General features: G+C 48.1%; 1 protein-coding gene across 2 annotated transcripts in view; it reads left to right on the top strand.

Moving 5' to 3' along the window:
* FGD5 (FYVE, RhoGEF and PH domain containing 5) overlaps positions 1-21549 on the top strand; it is a 126882-nt gene that overhangs the window by 61890 nt on the left and 43443 nt on the right. For both annotated transcript variants that reach the window (XM_019646052.1, XM_019646051.1), the window contains exons 4-5: positions 9697-9755; positions 9855-9885. In XM_019646052.1, coding sequence (XP_019501597.1) covers positions 9697-9755; positions 9855-9885 — 90 coding nt within the window. The remainder of the gene's footprint in view (positions 1-9696; positions 9756-9854; positions 9886-21549) is intronic.

The following is a 21549-nucleotide window of genomic DNA, read 5'->3' as shown; positions in this document are numbered from 1 at the left end:
CCAAACTCAAACTCTGTCCCCATTAAACACTAACTCCCCACTCCCCCTCCCCCAGCCCCTGGCAACCACCATCCTACTTTCTGTTCAGCTGCTCTAGGGACCTCATAAAATTGGAATCACACAGTATGTATTCTTTGTGACTAGCTTATTTCATTTACCATAGTGTCCTCAAGGTTCATCCATATTATAGCATGTCAGGATTTTTTTTCCTTTCCAAGGCTGAATTATAGTCCATTATTATGTATAGACCACATTCCACTTATCAACTCATCCATCAATGGATGCTTGGGTTGCTTCTACCTTTTGGCTATGTGACTAATGCTGCTATGAACATGTGTGTACAGATATCTCTTCGAGACCCTGCTTTCAGTTCTTTTGGTACACACCCAGACGTGGAATTGCTGGACCATATGGTAATTCTATGTTTAATGTTTTGAGGAACCGCCATACCTACTTCCGCAGCAGTTACACCATTTTACATTCCTACCTGCAGTGCATGAGGGCTCCAGTTTCTAAGGGAATGCCTATTTGATGAGGAGGAAACCTTTAGGCAGGGAGCTGAATAGTGTGAGGGAGAAAGCAATGGGAGGATCTAGGGGCAGAGCGTCCCCGACAGAGAACAGCAGTGCAAAGGTGGGCTACTGGGAATGACCTTCGTGAACTGGAAGACTAGAGGGTCAGTGTGGCTGGAGCAAAGGAGGAGGTGAGCAGGAGAAGTTCTGTAGGACTTCCCTCAGCCCAGAAACATATTCAAGTCTTCCCCCCAGGCTTCCACCTCCCTCACTGCCGTCATTCACCCTGTACCACCCTCCCCGACCTCCATGAGCCAGGTCCTCTCCACACTGCCCATCTCAGACCCCAGACCTTGGGCCCCAGCTTGGTGGTCTCCCCTCTTCCTTTGCCTTCTCAGGCTTCGTCCTTTCCTGGTTTTCTCCCTACTCCTCCAACATCCTATTCTGCCTATGCCTCCACATCAGGCATTTATTCCCCAAGGCATAAACTCGTCCAGCCCTGCCTCTCATTTTGTGTCCATTGCTCAGTCAGCCCGTTCCAGACCAGTGGCAAGCCCTACTCAGATGGCATTTCCAGAGCTGACCTTCCGGCCTGACCCGAAGTCTCTGCAGCCCCACAGTCAGCTTCCAGCTGCCCTTTTGGGCCCTTCTTGGAAGCCCTGCAGACACCTCAGATTCAGCCCATCCCGAGGTGAACTCATCATCTTCCCACCCCACCCATGGCCTGCTTCTCCTCTTGTGTTTGCTGTTCTGGTTGTTGGCACCAGATTTGAAAGACTATTGCCATGTTTTCTTAATCATGGATCAAATGAAATTCAACAAATGCCTAAGCCTTTGGCCAGACATCATGAAGGATACAAAAACGAGTTCTGTCTGTGCATTAAACCCACCCCCAGGGCCTTTGCACTGGCAGTTTCCTCCACTTGAAACACTTCCTGCCTTTTGCACAGCTGGCTACAGGTCTCAAGTTAAATGTCACCTCCTCAAAAGGCCTCCCCTGCTCACTGGCTGTGTTTAGCTGTGGCATTCCTGTTTATTTCCTTCTTCAAACTTATCTCAAGCTTTGATTATATTCTTTATTTTTCTGCTTACTCGCATACTGTTTGCCTTTCCCTGTCAGAATAGCTCCCGGGAGGGCAGGGACCATGCTTGTCCTATTCACAGTTGTGTCCTTACTGCCTGGCACATAATGTAGTATTCAGTAAATGTCTTTGAATCAACTAATAAAGAAATGCATACGTTAGACCCAGCTCCTGCCTTTAAGTAAGGAAAACAAACTTAGATGCATGACAGTGTAATAAAATGAAAACACTTGTTTGGTCCTGTATAATTGACTTGGCATGGTGAGGGGCTGAGCTGGGCGCCGACCCTGATCACTGGCTGCCCAATAACCATGCAGAGGGGGTAACATTCAGTAGAGTAACACAAAGAGATGCTTCAAGGCAGTGTGAGCGGAGGAAGATGAGAGACACAGACTCTCACAGCATAAGGGATGGGAGAGAATAAGGATTCAGAGGTCCGGGAGGTGTCCTGGGTACCCTTATGTCTCACACCCCTTGTTCAGGGCCCTGGAAGGCTTGGGGGCTGTCAGGAGCCCATCGGCTGGGTGTGGGGACAGTAGGGATGCCCTGGTCCTAAGAGAGCTTGTTTTGTGGCTGATTTTCCTCTCTGCCAAGTCTCAGACATGCCCCTTGTCCCAGTTGTGTGGGATTTGAGCCTCAAAGTCATCCTCACCTTCTCTCTGTCCTTGACATCGTGGTGGTCAGACACTGTTTGTATGTAGCTCTGCTGCTCAGGGTTCACTGTGTGGACCAGCAACACCCCAGGCCCCACCCCAGACCTGCCCAACCAGGATCTGCATGTGGGAAGATCCCCAGTGATTCATACGCTCGTGGAAGTTGGCGCTCTGGTCTGTATATATCAGCCATCCAGTCTGTAATCAAGCACTCCCAGTGCCCTTGGCTCGCAGAGGTGCCAGAAAATAAACTATGGGGTCCCTGACCATGGGGAACTTACAGCTGAGTTGTCAAATGAAAAAGCTGCTCACATGATAATCTCTAACTTTACATTTATGTTTTATGCGCTTTTCTGAATGTTACATCTCACAATGAAAACCAAACAAAGGCAGCCAGTAATATGGAAAAGTTGTGGGGCCACCCCAGCATGCTCAGCTGTGTGAGCTAAGCCCTGAGCGGTGTAAGGGTCCAAGGCTTAAGGGTCAGGGCAATCAGGGAGGCTTCCAGAAGGAGGTGAGGCCTGAGTACTCCTTCAAGGAGAGTAGGACATAGTTAAGTGGAACGGAGAAGGCGGGTATACAGGAGGCAAAGTGGACAGCACAAAGGCATGGAATCCAGCCACTGACTGGCTTCTTGAGGTCACAGCTGGTCCTTTTCTCCAATGGAAGTGAGATGGTCAGGACAGGAAGACTATCTCATATGAGCCACTTACTGGCCTTTCCTGCTGTCAAACAGTGAGAGCTTGCCAGTTACAATCACAGTCACTGTAGGTTTAATGTGTGACCTAGAGACACTTACTGAGACTGTAGGGGATCCTGTGCACAGAGGCTCGCATGAGCAAAACAGGCCTGGAGGTGGGAAAATAGGGTGAACTGCAGAATGAAATGGAGTTCCCCGGGGCATGCAGGAATGCAGGAGAAGGTGCCTGGAAGGGGTCCTTAGGCTAAGTCACATAGAGTAGGACTTGTTTGTGCCTCAGGGTCCTCATCTGTAAAATGGAGCTAATAATAGTACCTATTTCATACAGGTTGGGAGGATTCAGTGAGATAATAACATGTAAAAAGCTTAGAGCCATACTTAAGCACATACTAAGTCAATGCTAGCTATTACATTATTAAGCGATATCATTATTATCCCTGTTTTACAGATGGGGGCTCAGAGAAGAGAAATAACTTGTCCAACAGCATAGGTAGAGAAAGGGCAAGAGCCCAGGATTTGAGACCAGGTCTTCTGACCCCAAAACTCTCAGCATCATGCTAGATGACAGGTTTTTCCTGTAAGTGCTGAGAGCCGTGGAAGCCACTCAGGGCTGCAAGTGACAGCTGAAGGCAGCCACTATGGCAGAGGATGGATTGGAGTGAGTGAAAGACTGGAACACTCAATGAGCTAAGAGACAAGTTCAGCTGAGGATGGGGCATGCTAGGGAGTTTAGATCCAAGATGGGGACTAGAAAGCCCAGCACTTCAAAGACAGGGCAGCTCTGAGTGGGGACAAGGACCAGGGTGGATAGAGTGATGTAGATGTAGGCGAAACTTGTCTGAGGAGGAGGTCTCAAGGAGGCGAGAGGCTGAGGGGTATAGCCTGAAGATTGGGGGTCCCAGCTGACCACAGGTAGAGGGGACAGCCGTGAACTGGGGAGGGGCAAACTGAGCCAGGCACCAAGACAGTCAGGAGGTGGGGCCTGGCAATGAGCTGGCAGAGATGAGGGTGAAAAGGAAGAGGCGGCTGCTGAAAGGCAGAGCAGGTGTAAACCCAGGAGCCTGCCACCTGGGAGAGAAGTGACAAACTAGGAGCTTTGGTTTCTTCTGCTGCTGCAGGATAGGACATTGAGGAGAAAGGTTGTGTGGCCCCTGGACATGCTTGGGGCCATCCTGAGGGCCTGGCCATAAAGCCTGGGGTTCAATGCCCTGCTTCTCACAATAATTATTGTTACTATAATACAGTGCCAGTGCTGTTTCACTTCTCCATCGCTCTTCACTGAGAGTAAAGAGCTTTTCCCTGCATCGTTCTATACGATCTTTTGTGATGGCCTCTAAACCAGCGGCTCTCAAAACCTTTTGGTCTCAGACCCCTCTGCCCTCTTAAAAACGACTGAGGACCTCAGAGTTTTTGTTTCTATGAATTTTTGTTTCTAAACATCTATCAGTGTTTATCACATGAGAAAGTCAAACAGAGAAAAATTTAGAACACCTGTCTTTTAATTCATTTTAGAATAACAATAAGAAATCCATTACATGTTAACGCAAATAGCATTTTTAAAGAAAAATAACTATGTTTTCCAAAAAATTAGTGAGAAGAGTGACATTGGTTTTGTATTTCTTGCAAATATCGTTAATGTCTGGCTTAATAGAGGACAGCTGGATTCTCCTAGCTGCTTCTGTTGTTTAGGTCGACTTCCATGAAAATCCAGGCTCACACAGATACATAGTTGGAAAAAGGAGGCGGAACCCCAGAGGTTCTGGCATCACACTTGGGGAGCTGCTATTCTAAAAGGAGGCTAAGTACCCCCATTTTATAGCTCGACAAACTGAGGCACGGAGACAGGGGACCAGGACTCTGAACTCTTTCTGTGACCCACTCTTTAACCTCGAGGGTCCCTGAAGGAGGACTGTCCCTCCCGACCTGACCTGGTCCCAGAATAGCCAGCGATGAGCTGGCTAGTTTGCCTGGAGCCTGGGGAGGAAGTACAGGACTGGGCGGCCCTGGGGAACAGCGGTGATAAGCTCTGCCTCGGGCAGAGGGGCCAGCAGCCGCCTGATGTAACACCCACAGCGTCAGACTGAGAACGGCGATAGCGAGAGTACAGCCCTGGCACCCCAGCCCCCATGCTCCTGGGAGGAACCTTGTTCCCAGAAGTCTGTCCCTGGACACTGCCGTCAACCTAGGAGTTCATTTCCTGGTTAAACAAACATCTATATTAAATAGCCCAGTTGGGCAACGCCCATAAGCAGCTTCTGAGGAGAGCCTGGGGCACATGGCCTGCCAGGCCTCCCTCTTGTCTGGCTGGTGAAGACACATCTATCATCTGCAGTCACTAAAGCAGGACGGCCCATGTGTCCCACCCAGAGACTGCCCGTCTGGCAGGAGGGGCTGGATGGGACGTGCAAAGTGGCCCGTGCCCCGACCCTACCACAGCTCTGTCCCACAGCTCGAGATTGTAACAATGGTAATGATGACAACTCCAAAAGTTTGGGCACTGCGTAATCACTCCCATCCATCATCTCATCATCTAGTTCTTGCAGGGTGGGAATATTGACCCCATCTTCCAGATGAGAAAACTGAGGCATCTGAGAAGGGCTTGCCCTTGGTCACATAGCCTTCGTGGACTGGCTGGGACGTGGACCCAGGTGTCCTGACTTCCAATATAGTTCTTTCCCATGTACCATGGTGGGCACTACTCTGAGGGTATGAGTCAGAAGGGCTGAGACCAGAGGACTAGCCCACGCCCCTCCTGGAGTGCTACACTCTTGCTGCCGGCATTACAGTGCAGGTGAAGAATAGGTGCTTCCCAATTTGAAAAAGCTGCCATCTACAATGAGCAGAGATGCCATTTACTGAGTACTTACTATGTGCCAGGCACACTGCTAAGAGCCCAACTGCCTGGGTTTGAATTTTGGCTCTGCCAATTACTAGCAGTGACTTTGGGCAAAGAGTAGGACTTATTTGTGCTTCAGTTTCCTTATCTGTAAAATGGAGATAATGAGTACCTACCTCGTAGATTTTGCAGAAGATTCAGTGAGATAATATGCATAAAAACCTTAGAGCTTGGGCCGGCCGAGTGGCACGTTGGTTAAAAGCTGGCTTGGGACGCCAGAGGGCCCCGATTCGGATCCCACATATTAAGGCCAGTGACGCTGCCCTTTACAGCTAAGATGCTGAACAACAGCTCAACCTGGAGCTGGGCTTCCCTGAGTCTCTGGTGAGGTGTAGGCTGCAGCCCCTACTGCAGTGGGTTGCCATGGGCTACGATGTGTAGCCAGCAGCCAGCGTGAGCGGCCCTCAAGCCACCGTGAGCGGCCGTCCAGAAGCCGGCGACTGATCTGCCTCGCCCAGGAAGAGCGCAATGATGGTGCCAACTTGGGCCAGAGAAGCAATGTCCTCCACAACTAGACTGAAGAACAAAAAGACAGCAACTTGTCTGTTCCCCTTCCCCCAATTCCCCAATAAAAATATTTACCCCCAATTCCCCAATAAAAATATTTTAAAAAACCCAACAACCTTAGAGCCATACTTAGGACATTATAAGTGTTCAATAAATGCTAGCTATTATATTGTTAAGTAGGTATTATTATTATTATTATTATTATCATCATCATCATCATCATCATCATCATCATCATCATCATCCAAGTTTTGCAAGTGGGGCTCAGAGAAGAGAAATAACTTGTCCAAGGGCATCAGTATAGGAAAGGGTGGAGCCCAGGGTTTAAGTCACGCCTTCGCAGCATCACGTTGGATAACCAGTGAGAATTAAATCACAGGCCCCTGGAAGATTGGAGGTCACCTTGACTCTTGTCCTCATTTTGTAGGGGAGGAGCTTGAGCTTCAGATCTCCTGCACTTTCTCTCCAGAGTAACTCTCTTCATGGAAGCTTGACCCCAGGGTTTTCTTAACTGTCAAGGTCTGTCCTGGCAGAATACATTTTCCATTGCAAGGTTTTGTTTACAAAGCCTTTCACATGTGGGACTCGGAAGGAGCCCCTGATTTGGGAAGCGTGAGCTGCTCTTGTCTACAGAGCCCCACGCTAGCCCTGAAGATGCAGAAGGCAGACGGTGAGTCACAATCTGGCGCCAGTGGGAGGGCGGGAGGCCAGGTGAGACTGGAGGCCTCTGCAGGCCTCACAATGTTCCCTCCTGCTCCATGGGTGCTTGACAGCCCACCACAGAGGCTGCAGTGAGAGCAGGAGGGAGACTAACCATGGGCCCAGCGTCTGCACTGTTAGGGTGGCCTCAGAGAAACTGAAGTATCCAGAAAACACTGTGCTTCTTAGCCAGAAAACTCAGATATGGACCCACTGGGACACAGACTCATTTATTGAGCACCTACTATGTGCCAGGGACTGTACCTCATTTCATCAGTTTGTTCAAACATTTATTGAACATCTGTGTGCAAGGACAATGTTAAGTAGTGTGACTGCTATACAGCAAGATGAAGGGCTACAGCGGTGGCTGTCAACTGGATGTGAGATATTGCCCCAGAGGACATTTGCCAAAGTCTAGAGACATTTTTAGTTGTCACAACTGAAAACTATGGGCTGCTAAGGGGGCTGCTACTGTCATCCAATGGCTAGAAGCCATGGATGCTGTTAACAGTATTGTAATACATAGGACAGCCCCTGCATGAAAAGCTGTCTGGCCCAAAATGTCAGTAATGCCAAAGTTGAGAATCGCTGTGGATAGAGAATGACTTTGGGTGTTCTTTAGTTGTGGCTGGCCACACTAAGGCTGGGATGCAACTTTTGAGCAAAGACCTGCAAAAGTCAGAAAGTAAGAATGAGAAGATCTGGGGAAGAACATCACAAGCCCAGGGAACAGAGAGTAAAAGGCCCTGAGTCAGGAACACATCATCCAAAAGACCAGCGTATGAGGTCGGGTTGATTATTCTCCACCATATTTCAGATGAGAAAACAGGCTCAGAGGTAATGCTTTGCCAACCATCATACGATTAACACATCCAGGATTTGAACTTGGATGTGCTTGATTCCAGAGCCCGTTTGCTTTCCACTGCCTCAGCCGCTACTCTCAGAGGAGTGGCTCAGCCTTCATTTTGCAATTGAGGCCTTTCCCCTACTTGACCAAATTATTTTTCTTTTCCATCCCTGGGTACTTGGTTCTGTTCCTGGCACTACCTCAGTAACAAAAATAACAAGGATAATGACAGCCATTACTTCTGTAGTGCTTACTGGTGCCAGGCACTGTTCCAAGTGCAAGATAGATATGTAGAGAGAGAGAGAGAGAGAGAGATGATAGCGTTCTAGATAGGTATTTATATAGATAGATTTATTGCTATATATAAATTCATAGATCTATAGATTTCTCTCTATATACACATATGCTCTTATATGTATATATATCAATACTCATTTAATCCTTACAATATGCATGTGTATTAGGTACCAGTATAGTCTTGTACCCGTTTTACAAATAATAAAATTGAGGCATAGAGTGGTTAAATGACTTGTTCAACTAGTAAAAGAGGCAGAGGCCGGATTTGAGCCCAAACTGCCTGATTCCGCAGTCCATGCTCATGACTGCCACACTGCAGTTGCTCCTTCATCCTGTAATGAGTTTCCCGTCGCTAGAGTAGATCGTTTACTTGACCAGTGACTCCTCAAGTTTAGTAACACACAGGAAGCACATTTCAAGGTCACTTTGTCCACACATGGGGAAACTGAGGCTTGACCTCAGAAAGCGACTTGTGCAGGGTTGCACCAGGAGGCAGTGGTTGAGCTGGAACGAGAAGCCAGGCGTTGCCCCTGAGTGCCCTCTGCTCCCCCGGGGGGCACCCTGCCCCGGCATGCCTGCATATCCCCAGCATCGGCCACCTGCTCTCTCAGGCTACCCCATGGTGTCTTTTCTCTTCCACCAGCCATGTTTGTCAGCCGGCAGGTTTGGGGCCACAGAGGAGGGGCCTGCTTGTGGCAGAAGGCCCAGGCATCTGCCTCGGCCCCCGCCCATCCTTCCTGTTTATAGACATAATCTCAGTCCCAAATGTTACCGAAGTTGGTGCTCAGATAGGTTATACAGCTCACCTTCTGAGGTCAGCAAGAGCCTTAGTACTTCCAAAGCGGAATGATTCTCTCACTCATTCACTATTTCTTTCAGTCAACAAAAGGCAACCTACTATATGTCAGGCATTGGTCATGCAGAGGTGAAATTGATGGTCCCTGCCCTCCAGGGGAGCCCTGACAGGAGGATGCCCAGGAAGGATACCTAACCCAGCCAGTTCAAGGAGGGCATCAGGAAAGGCTCCATGAGAAGGTGATAGATGCCATGGGCTAAGCCTTAAAGGATTTAAGTTAGCCAGGCAGAGTTAGCCAGGCAGAGAAAGGGAAAGGACACAGCATCTGCAAAAGAAGAGGTAGGAGAGCTCCTGGAGAATTACAAGTTGTTCACGATTGCTAGGGCTGTGGGTGGAGGCAAAGGTCACAGTCATGACAGCGGCCACTTACTGAGCACTCACTATATGTTAGGCACTGTGTTGAGTGTTAGCTCAACAACCTTCAGAGTTAGATGCACTTAATACCCGTATTTACAGATGAGGAAACGGCGGTGCAGTGAAGTTGAAGATCACACAGGTGGTGAGTGGCAGGGAATGGCCTGAGAAGTTCGTGGGGTTGACCTCCAGCAGCTTGGACGTCCTGTGACCCTGATGCTTGTGGAGCCGGGGTCTCCCTCTGTTGTCCCCATTGGTGCTGCCCCTCCTGATGGCTCTGTTTCCATTCACAGGTGGAAGGACAGTCCAGAGCCCAAGTCATCGCACAGGAACTGCTGTCTTCAGAGAAAGCGTGAGTCCCCAAGCAGCTGCTTAGTAACAGAGCATCGCCCTCTCCTTGGCTTATACAGGATGGGAATTAACGCGAACTCAACCCCCTTTCCCTCTACAGATATGTGGAGATGCTCCAGCACTTACATCTGGTGAGTTAATCATTCGAATTGCCTAAAACTAATTGCCCTTTTACAAGGCTGTGCTATGAGAGGCAGAAAAGCCATGAGGAGACAGAGGTGGTTTCCGTGAACAGAGGCTTGGCAGCAAGCGGGTGTCCTCCCAGGCTTTTCAGGGACGTCTGTCTCCTGATTCATGTGCTCCAGGGGCAGATAGCCATGCTTTCTGTGGGTTTGTCTCTCTGCCCTGGTGTTGGGGGTGCATGGAGGATGTGCTGCAGTTTCCTCTTGTTGAGGAAGGCAGAAGGAGGGCCGATGTAGCTCTGGGTCATTGCTGTGTACAAGCGCGCGCGCATGCGTGTGTGTGTGTGTATGTGTGTGTGTGTGTGTGTGTGTGTGTGTGTGTGTTATACGTCTAGGTCCATATGGAGAGGGTGATATGTTTAAACAGTGACAGAGCAGTTGGGGTATCACGAGGCGTTCTCAGTCATCTTAGCATTGAGTCCATAATGCCTGACTTAGTGGTGAGGGAATCCTCTGGACTTTGAGAGAAAAGGAGGCCAGACTGGGGAATGCCCAGATACCAGACACTGTCACCCTTCACAACCCACAAGACTGCCTGGAAAGTCTCCCTTTGTAGTCGGTTCGATTCAGTTCAACAGACATTTTTTTTTAATACTTGCTGTGTGACAAGAGCTGGGGAATGGAAAGACAGATCAGATTGGGCCCTTCCCCAGGAGGAATCTGGCCAGTGAAGGAGACAAATGAGCAAATGAATAATTATTCAGAGCACAGAGGGAGTGCCTGACAACCTGGGGAAATCTAGGCAGGCTTCCCTGAGGAAGTGATGTGAGGGGTGAGGGAATAGAGTACAGCAAAGACATGGGAAGGGAGGGGACATGGTGGGCTCAGCTACCCAAGGCCCTTGTAATAGCTCCCTGCTCCTCTGAGCTTTCTAAACCTTTTGCAGTCTCCTCATAGCTTAGCATCTGATTCTAGACTGCTTTGTATTGTTTGCCGTGTCTTTCCAAGAATGTCCAAGCTGGGGATGCCCACCCTGGACATTTTGTCGGTGGTGATAAGGAGGCCCAGAGGGAGTGACTTGGCCACTGTCACACAGTGACTGAGCCAGGATGAACACCCATTCTTCTGACTCCCAGTGCACTGTCGTCATATGTCAATCCTGCGTTCCCAATTGCCTTTGAAGTGCCTCTGGGCAGGGACTTCTCTGGAGGCAGCAAAGCACCTGGCACCAAGCTAGGTCTCTTGCTGACTCCAGCTGAGGTCCCTGTCAGTGATGTCACCCTGGCATCACATTGCCAATGTGAACAGGGGCACCCAGGTCGCGGGGAGTAGGACAGTGCACTCCTCTGGTCTGTGCTCCTAGCCCCTCATTTTTGCCCTCAGGAAGAGAGCTTTGTGTGCATTATTAAACCCCAAAGCTCTCAGGTATGAAATGTACCAGTGCTTCTCCCCTCCCCACACACACACCTAAAAGACCTGTTTAGCAATGGCAGGAAGACTCACCTGTTTTTTCTTCTCTCACTCGCTTCTGAGCTGGCAGCATGACAGAGAGGGGCTGGGATTTTTTGTTTTATGACTCTGTTAAGAGGGTTTTAACTGGGAAACTTCCATCTGTGTTTGCACTGCTTCCTGCCAGTTGGAAAGATGCTGAAGCTGCTGGTAATCCATAATAATATCCTGAGGAGGAAAAAAAAGAGCCCATAAAAATCACAACTCATACGCTAGTTGCGGGAAATTGTGGTCGGGAACTACATTTATGACGTCCGTCAGTGCTTGGGTGAAAAGTGGCAGAAATGCCACAATGTGACTCCAAGCCCTAGTCAAGGACTCTAGTCAGAAGGAGACCCATGGACTTTGTTGCATTCTCTGCCACTCCCCGACCTGGATCTATCTCCGATTGCTAATGGCAGGGTGGCTCTCACAGTTTCTCCTTAGGGATTTAATGCTGTTGAAATCCCAACATTGCCCGGTGATGGGGGCGGGGGCGACTATGCATTCTAAAGCTCCCCAACTAGAAAAATCCTTGACTCCATTATGCTGTTGTTGAGAGGGGGTGGGGATGGCCCCTGATCTCTTGTGTTTAGGATTCAACTCTGTGCTTATCAGATGGTAAATAGAGCTAACTCAGGGATTACTCAAAATTCTGCTCATCCCAAATTAAATTCTAATGGTCAAGATCCTGTTTGGTATAGCCTATTAACTAAGAATGGATTTTACATGGTTTAAGCGTTTGTGGAAAAAAGGCAAAGAAGAAAGAATATATGACTGAGACCCTATGTGGTCCACAAAGCCGAAAATATTTATCTGGCCCTTTACAGAAAAAAAATTGCTGACTTCTGGTTTAAAGACTTGCCCCATCCTTCCAGGAACCCAGTCAAAAACACATTCATCCACCTGCCTATCTGTCTATATGGTCAATCTCTCATCTATTTAGCTAGCCAGGCTTTCACTCACTCACCTGTGGAGCGTGTCTCTGCTCCATGAGGTCTGGAGAAGACTTAAAGATTTGAGGTGACTTAGTGTCAGGGGCTATCATCACCCCGAGATGCCTTAACTCACATGGCTGCTGGTTGGTGCTGACTGTTGTCTGCGACCTAAGCTGGGCTGTTGGCCAGCATACTTACTTGCGGCCTCTCCATGGAGTCTTTGCATGGGCAAGTTTGGGCTTCCTCACAGCATTGGTGGCTTGGTTCCAAGAGTGAGTGTCCCAAGAGAGAGCCAGGAGGAAGTGCGTGGCATTTTTATGATCTAGCCTTGGAAGTCACGTACCACCACTTCCACCATACTCTCATTAGTCAAAACAGTCACAAAGTTCCACCCAAGTTCAAGAGGAGAGGATATAGTCTCCACCATTCAGTGGGAGGAGTATCAAGCACCCATTTGTGAGATAGGAGATACTGTTATAGCCCTTCCTGGAAAATACAGTCTGCTACAGAAACCTTTCCTAATAATTCTGTGTCAGTTAAAAATTGTGTTGGACTGCTAGTAATAAAAACTCAATTATGATGGCTTAAATATTTTAGAGGTGATTCTCTCATGTGAAATAAGTCCAGAAGGAGGAGATCCAGGTCAAGCTTGGCAGCTCCACAAAGTCTCAGGGAGCAAGGTTTCATTTATCTGCTGCATGCATTTCCAAGGTTCCTCATGAATTCAGGCTGGCTGCTGCAGCTGTAGCCATCACATCCATGTCCCAGGCAGGAAGGAGGAGAGAGGGGGGAAAAATAAAAAGCTTATGCTCCCCGCTGAGTTAGTGCACCTGAAAAAGAATTCCACTTGACAACTTCTACCTCCATCTCATTGAGCACTTCTAGTTGCAAGGGAAACTGGGTCAACTGGAAGTCAGTTGGTTAAAGCTGGGTTCAGCTCAGTGACTGCTTCTTATGTGTTCATTATGGGGCCCAGGCTGAAGGGGCAGTTACCCAGGGGAGGCTCTTCCCATGCTGATGGCAAAAGAGGAAGTAGAAACACCAGAGGGCTTCTAAGATTCAAGCTCACAGCTTCTCTTCCCATGTCCCATTGGCCAGAGCAAGTGCCATGGCCAGGCCCAAAGGCAAGGGACAGGGATGTGCTCTCCGCAGCGATGAGGCTGTGGCAAGGGTGCAGATGCAGGAGGGCAAAGACCTGCCACTATGCTACCTCTCCTACACTCTCTCATGCTTCATTTTCTTCATTGCATCGTTTACTATCTAAAATTATCCAGTTTATATATTTGTTTACTTGCTATGTTGTGGTTTCACTTTCCTTCGGTTCCAAATATTTTCTCATTCCCCTTGTGATTTTTTTTCTTTGACCTATGGGTTATTTCAAATTATGCTGTTTAATTCCCAAATACCTATGCATTTTTCAAATTTTCTTCTGCTGATTTCTAATTCCACTATGGTTGGAGACTGTACTTTGTGTGGTTTCAATCCCATTAAATTTATTGAGATTCGTTTATGGCCTGGCATATAGTATATCTTGGAGAATGTTCCACGTGTACTTGAAGAATGTGTTTTCTGCTCTAGTTGGGTGGCTGTTCTGTAGATGTCACTTAAGTCAGGTTGATAGTGGTGTTTGAGTCTTCTGCACCCTCGCTGATGTTCTGTCTCGTCCATCCATTACTGAGAGTGGGATATTGAGGTCTTCAGCTGTGATTGTTGAATTGTCCACTGCTCCCTTTAACTCTGTCTGCTCTGCTTCATGCATTTTGGGGCTGTTTTTAGGTGCGTGTTTATGGTCTGTCTCCCTCACTGAACTCAGAGCCCATTGAGGGCAAAAAGCTTGAAGGTCCTATTCCCGGTGGATTGTGATGCCCGGTACACCGTTGGTGCTCAATAAATATCTGATGAGTGGGTGATGGCAGGGTCAGTCCTTCCAGCAGTTTTAGCATGTCTTTAGTCAAAAATATTTCCTGAGCACCACCTGTGTGCTGGGTATGGGGGACTTATGAAGGAATGACAAGCTGAGGTCCCTGCCCACCAGGAACTGACAGTCTGGGAGACAAATGGGCATGGAAAGAAACAGTATTAGTACAGTGGAGAGGGGCACACAGAGGCCGGGGGTGGGGGGGTTACCTCAGGGGAGGCACCTGCCCCAGGTTTCTGGGGGTCAGAGAAGGATTCCTGGAGGAAAAATAACTAAGCTGAGATTTGAAGGATGGGGAGGAGTTAGCCAGGTAGGGAAGCAGTGAGGAAGGCTTGTGTCTGGTAAAGGGTTCAGGATGTGCAGAGGCCCGGAGGCCAGTTAGAGAATGATGTGATTGGGAACCGCAAGAAATTCAGCCTGGCTGCAGCCCTGCGAGTGAGTGCAAGAACTGTAGGAGCTGAGGCCAGCAAGGTGCAGGGCTGAACAGAGAGAGCCCCTCGAGGCATGTTTGAGGTTGGGGTTTGATCCCCTGAAGGTCCTTGGAGAGGCTGCTGGGTGATTCTAGCAAAAGGTGACATGGACTGGAGTGCTCCAGGCAGATTTTGGCTGTGTGCTTGGTGAGCGATAGGCTGTGGGGTGCCGGGGAGGAAGGGAGGGCTCTAGGCTGACCCCAGGTTCCTGGCTTGCTGACTCGCCAAGACGGCAAGTGCTGGAGGGGCTCAGGCTAGGCTTGGGGGGAGATGATGAGTTTAGTGCGGGTCTTATTAAGTGTGAGGGGCTCAGGGAAGGACATTCTAATGGTCAGCCGGGCACCAGATGTGCACGAAGTGATCAAGTGTTGACATGTTAACCGAAGCTTCTCGAGAGGTCTGGATTTCTCCGAGGGAGTATGTACAATCAGGAGAGGGCTCTCAGGTACCCTGGGTAGGAAGGAGGTGCCCTGGAGGGTGTGAGCCTGTGCGGCAGATTTTCATAAAGGGGCCGAAGGAACTTTGGGGGAGGTTTGGGGAGGGCACAGGCAATGGAAGGCTTCGATCCTCCCTGCATGCATCCCACTCGCATACCACCCACTTTCTCAGTGGTAGGAACCACTTAAAAGGGTGTCAGGAGAGCTCCAGGACAAGGCCAGACTTCTCAGGCTGCGCAGAGAAAGAGGAGATTCACTCAGAAGCCCTCCTGATCTTATCACTGTGTAGGAGTTTCACTGTGACCTCGGTGCTGGCATGACAGGTCAAGGCAGGATCTAGCAGGACTCTGCTGTAATGTATGAGTTTACTTACGTAAACTAGTGTACTATCAGTGTGTCCCTGCCCCAGTCCCACCTTTCCTCATCCAGCCAGCTCTTGATCCTCATTATATTGGGTTGTCGGAAAAGTCATGACATAGTTTTCTATGTTTTTCATCGCAAAAATGCGTCATGACTTTTCCGAGAACCCAATTGTCAGTGCCCAGTGGAGCAGATGCTGTAAAGGAAGGTGGGGATGGCAGTGAGCATGTGTTGCCCTCCTAAGTGTGCTTGGCAATTTATATACATTATCTCATTTAATTATACATAGTTTGTGCTCAATAAGTATTTCTCAGATAGTTGGGTGGGTTCAAAACTGAATCTCAGAGAAGGTGAGTGACTGACTTCCCCAAGGTCACACACCCAGTGAGAAGTGTGGCTAGGGCTGTTTAACTCCAGAGCCCTGAGAAGAGGAGGAGACAAACTGACGTGGAGCAGTCCTGGTAGGTGGTAAGGAGCCCAAGGAGTGGGGAGTCAGTGGGAGCGGCAGGAATGAAGTCAAGGAAGGCTTCCTGGAAGAGGGGATGTTAATATGGACACTGGTGGACAGAAAGTAGAAACAAGCTTCCCAGAGGGTAGGAGCATCAGGAGCAAGTGCACAGAGGGGAGGGCTTGGGAGCAAGGGGTATACAGATAGTGGCTGGAGAGCTGGTCTTCAGGGAGAGCCTGAATGCCATGTCCGTATGCCAGTGGAGGCGTAGGAATTTGGAAGCCCTGAGGACTTAACCAAGGAAGGTTGCTCCAGTAGGCTGGGTGGGAGGGGCTGATGCTGGGGAACCCAAAGTTTAGCCCAGACCAAGCCCCAAAATGGTTGATGTGGAGCCAGGAAGGTTTTGTGTCTCTCAGGGGCAAGGAGTGTGACTGTCTCATACTTACCATTGTAGCCCCTGTCCATAGACAGTAACATTAAGAAATAAGCTTTACTTGAGTAGGGAGGGCCCTGTGCTCTCCCAGGGCAGATGTTTGGGGGAATCAGAGAGAGGCCAGTTTAGTTCAGTGTGAGAAAACGTGCTTTTTTCTACCTGAACTGTTGGGGATGGGGTGAACTCTCTATTTTTGGAGGTACGAATGCAGTAGCTGTTGGGCATATCTTAGTAGAAGAGGTTCCTACCCCAAGCATGTGCCTCTTCTCTCTTTCATTCAGGAAATAAATTGCTGTGTGACTCTGGAAAGTCTCTGCTCCTCCCTTACCCTAAATGGCTGGTGTTTTGTAACTTATATACAGTTAAGTGACAAATCTTAAGGATAGGCTCAATTTTTTAATATACTGGGGGTGCCAAAAAAAAATGTATACAAGTGGACACTTTGGTCAACGTTGCTCAAGCAGTAGTTCACCGTAATCAGAAGTGTCTGGGGCCGGCCAACTGGCACATTGGTTAAGAGTTGGCTTGGGACGCCAGCCCTGAGCAGCAGGGCCCCGGTTCGGATCCCACATGAGGGCCAGTGACGCTGTGCCCTCTACAGCTAAGATGGTGAACAACAGCTCAACCTGGAGCTGGGCTGCGGTGAGTTCGTTGGCAACTGCATAGGCTGCAGTGGGGCTGGCATGAGCTTTCGTGAGCTGCCGTGAGTGGCCATCCAATGGCCGGCGAGCGACTGCCTCACCCGGGAAGAGCACAATGATAATACCAACTTGGGCCAGTGAAGCAACGTCCTCTACAACTAGACTGAAGAACAAAAGGACGGCAACTTGTCCACCTTTCCCGATTTCCCAACACTGTTCCCCTCCCCCAATTCCCCAATAAAATCTCAAAAAAAAAAAGTGTCTGGACACTGATAGTAACCACTTTGAGTACCTCTTGTAATTGCAGAAGTCAAACGTGACTTGTATTCATCCTTTGTGATCAGTATATATTGAGTGTTACAATGTTAATACAGTTTTCCTTTCTTAAAATGTATGTACATTTTTTTGGCACCTTCTGAATGTGTGCTAGGAGAACATTTCCATCATCTAGAAGATGCCTCTGCTCCTCCCTAGTCAGTCACCCCCAGAGGTTACCACTGTTTTGCTTTTCACCACATTCAATTGGGTTAGCCTGTTCTTGAATCTTATATGAATGGAATCATGAATTATGTATTCTTTTGTGTCTGACTTCTTTAGCTCAACATAATGTGTGAGATTCATCCATGTTTTCATGTATATCAGTATACTTTTGTATGGAGATGTCATAGTTGGTGTATCTATCCTCCTGTCAATGACTATTTGGGTTCCCAGTTGGGGCTGTTACAGGCAGACCTCAGAGATACTGCAGATTCAGCTCCGCAATAAAGCGAGTAGAGTAATAAAGCATGCCATAATCTTTTGGCTGGTGGAGGGTTTTGCCTTCCATTTGTAAAAAATGCAACATCTGTGGAGCGCAATAAAACGTGGTATGCCTGTTTAAAGCAGCAATGATTGTGTAATTCATATCTTTTAAGGAATGTAGGCACTCATTTCTCTTCAGTATTTATTTACCTTGGAGTGAAGTTGTTGGGTCATAGATTTGGCTTTATTAGAAACTGCCAAATAGGTTTACAAAGAGGTTGAAGCAATACGTACTCCCACTCCGATGTATGGGAATACCACTTACTCTTCAGGCCGCCAGCATATTGGCACTGTCTTTTAACTCATGGCCATTCTGGCGATTGCGTAGTGGTTTCTCACTTTGATTTTAATTGGCATTTCCCTGATGATTAATGCAATTGGGTATCTTTCCTTTTGTTTATTAGCCATTTGGAAATTCTCATTTGAAAATATTTTGCTTTTTTTTAAATTGGGTTGTCTCTTTTTTGTATGAAGTTGTAGGAGTTCTTTAAATATATTCTGGACAAGAGCCCATTTTCAGATATGTGTATTGTGAACATTTTCCCTTCCAGTCTGTGGCTTCCCTGTTCATTTTTTAAACAGCTTTGTTGAGATATAAGTCTCATACCAAAGGACTTATATCTCAATATACCAAAGGACAAATACCAAAGGAGTCCAAATGCATTATTTTGCATGTGAATATCCAAATACCTCAGCACCATTTGTTAGAAAGGCTATTTTTTGCCCATTGAATTTTCTTGGCACCCTTGTCAAAAATCGCTTGACCATAAATGTGAAGGTTTATTTCTGGATTCTCAATTCTATTCCATTGATCTATATGCCTGTCCTCATGCCAATACCACACAGTCTTGATTCCTCTAGTCTTAAAGTAAGTTTTGAAATCAGAAGCTTTGTTCTTTTTTAGGGTTGGGTTGGCTAGTATGGGTCTCTTGTATCTCCATATGAATTTTAGGATCAGCTTGTCAATTTCTGTAAAAAAGGCACCTGGGAGTTTTGATAGGGTTTGAGATGAATCTGTACATCAGGTTGGGGAGTGTTGATTTCTTAATACTAAGTTGTGAACATGTGAAAGATATGAAAGATGTGAACATCTTTCCATTTACTAGGGTCTTCTTCAATTTCTTTCAATGATGTTTTATTATTTTCAGAGTACAGGGTCTATGCTCCTTTTGTTAAATTTATTCCTAAGTATTTTATTCTTTTTATCTTAATCACTTTTTAAATAACTTTTTTTTTTAATTGGGGAATTGGGAGAGGGGAACAGACAAGTTGCTGTCCTTTTGCTCTTCAGTCTAGTTGTGGAAGACATTGTTTCACTGGCCCATGTTGGTATTATCATTGCGCTCTTCCCGGGTGAGGTAGATCGGTCACCGGCCACTGGACGGTGGCTCACAGCAGCTCACTGCAGCTCCCGGCTGCCCACGCCAGCTGTCAGCCACTCACAGTAGCTTATGGCAGCCCACTGCAGCCCCACTGCAGTCTACGCCGTCGCCGGCGACTCACGGCAGCCCAGCTCCAGGTTGAGCTATTGTTCACCATCTTAGCTGTAGAGGGCGCAGCGTCACTGGCCCTAATGTGGGATCCAAACTGGGGCACTGCTGCTCAGAGTTGGCGTCCCAAGCCAACTCTTAACCAACGCGCCACTCGGCCGGCCCTTTAAATAACTTTTAACCTTTTATTTAAAAAGAATTTCAATTTTACAGAAAAGTAACAAGAGTGGGAGTAGTATCTAGAACAAATTCCCTTTTTCCACATTCATCTTTTAAAATGAAGTCAAACTTATAATTTTTTTCTATATAGCTAGTACTGTTTGTATACAGTTTAAGAAGCCTTTGTGTGCCCCACAGAGAATTCAGGGTTCCAAAGTACCCTCTAGTGACTGACCAGGCCAAGTGAAGCTATGTCCCCTGGACTGATCATGGCTTGCCCACACGTGTTTGTGACATAGGTGGGTCATGGTTGAGGTTGGTATGTGTTTGACCAGATGGGATTCCAGCGAGTTCATTTGACTTTTGGCAGCAACATCAGTGGTTTGACCACTTGCAAAGGGCACATTCTGGCCACCCACTAATTGTTCAGCCCAGAGGATGGAGATGCCACATCACCCAAAAAACTCAGCAGTGGGTTTGGAGAAGGGGGAAAAGGTCCAGGGGACCAGGCCCCTGAATGTGAGGTCCCCTTTTCTACTACAGTCAAACCCAAGGGTCCTGAGAGCCCTGTGAGTCTGGGAGACTATTGGGGCTCCGGAGACAGAGGGACAGTCCCCACCCTCGGGCCTCTCCACCAGGCTGCTGCAGGGTGTCTGAGGTTGGGCAGAGATCCCTGGCCAGGATTCTGGAGATTTAGGTTCCAGCCTCCCTCCTTGACCTGAGCAAGTCACTCCCCTGTGTCGGCGACGTGTAGAACGAGGAACTGGTGTGGGGCAATGAGAAGAACTAGGACATTGGAGTCAGGCCGACTTGAGCTCAAATCTTGCCATCTTGGTGGCTTTGGATAAGTTACTTAATCTGTCTGGGTCCAATTCCCATATTGGCAAAATGGAATTAATAATAATGCCAAAATGATAGACTTGTTGTGAGGATTAAATGGGAAAAAGAATGTAAAGTGTTGAGCAGACAATAGCTCGCATGGCTTGAGGGTTCAGTAAATATTGGCTGTTGTTATTTGTTGAGCACCTCCCCAGAGCTGGGTGCTGGAGATGCAGAGATAAGTAATACTCAGCCCAGGGGAGAAGGAAGGCCCAGAAACAGATAACCCTAAAGCAGGACAGAAGGCAGTCTGTCCTTGTGAAGAAGGAATTTGTATCCCCATTTTGCACAGGGGGAAATTGAGGTCCGTGGAGATGAAGTGACTTGACCAAGGTCACACCTAGGTAACTGTCTAGATAGACAAGGATGTGTTTGTGTTCTCTAGAGCCCTATAAGGTGGGAGCAGGGACTCCACAAAGAACTGGGGAAGCAAGTATGGGAAGAGGGTGGACTGGATCTGGAAGGCCCCAGGGCCCCAGGGGGGTTTGGACTAGACCCTACAGGCATTGGGGCCAATCAGTACTTCCTCTGTGTTTGTCTCTAGTCCATTCACTTTCTCTGTCCCCATGGCCACCATCAAGTCCTGGACTCTCTCCTGCTCTCCTAAACAACGGGAACGGCCTTCTCACTGGTTTTTCCCATTCTGCCACCTCCAGTTTGTTCTCCCAACAAAGTGAACTTTCTAAGACACGTGTCTGGTCACATTGCTCCCCTGCTTAGCACTGTTCAGTGGTTCCTCATCATCCCAGGATGAAACCGAAGTCCTTTGAAAAGCCTATAGGGTCCTGTAGGATGGGTCCTCTGCCCGACCCTCCAGTGTCATCATGTTCCAATCCTGTGAACTTCACACACACATACACACTGCACCCAAACCCCACTCACACTCTCACTTCCCCTTTCAGCTCCTGGTCTTTGCACGTACTATCCCCTCTACTTGAAACACCCCTCCTCTGGTCTCAGTACAGGCATTGCCTCCCTGGCAGGCCTTCCTAGAACTAAGCCAGGTCTGCCTCCTATGGTCTGCCATGGCCCCTATGTTTTTCCCTGCCACAACTCTTATACCCCTGCATTGAAGTCACCCTTTTACTCATTTCTTTACCCCAGATGGCAAACTCTTTGAGGGCAGAACTGCATCTCACATCTCCCACTGTGTCCTCAAGTCTTGGTGCAGAGCAAGCATTTAGAATATTTGTTTTGTTTTGTGTTTTTTT

This window comes from Hipposideros armiger, unplaced genomic scaffold (genome assembly GCF_001890085.2).
Source record: "Hipposideros armiger isolate ML-2016 unplaced genomic scaffold, ASM189008v1 scaffold_96, whole genome shotgun sequence".
NCBI classification, from domain to species: Eukaryota; Metazoa; Chordata; class Mammalia; order Chiroptera; family Hipposideridae; genus Hipposideros; species Hipposideros armiger.
The sequence above is the reverse complement of the archived record's forward strand: the minus strand, read 5'-3'. Positions and strand labels throughout refer to the sequence as shown.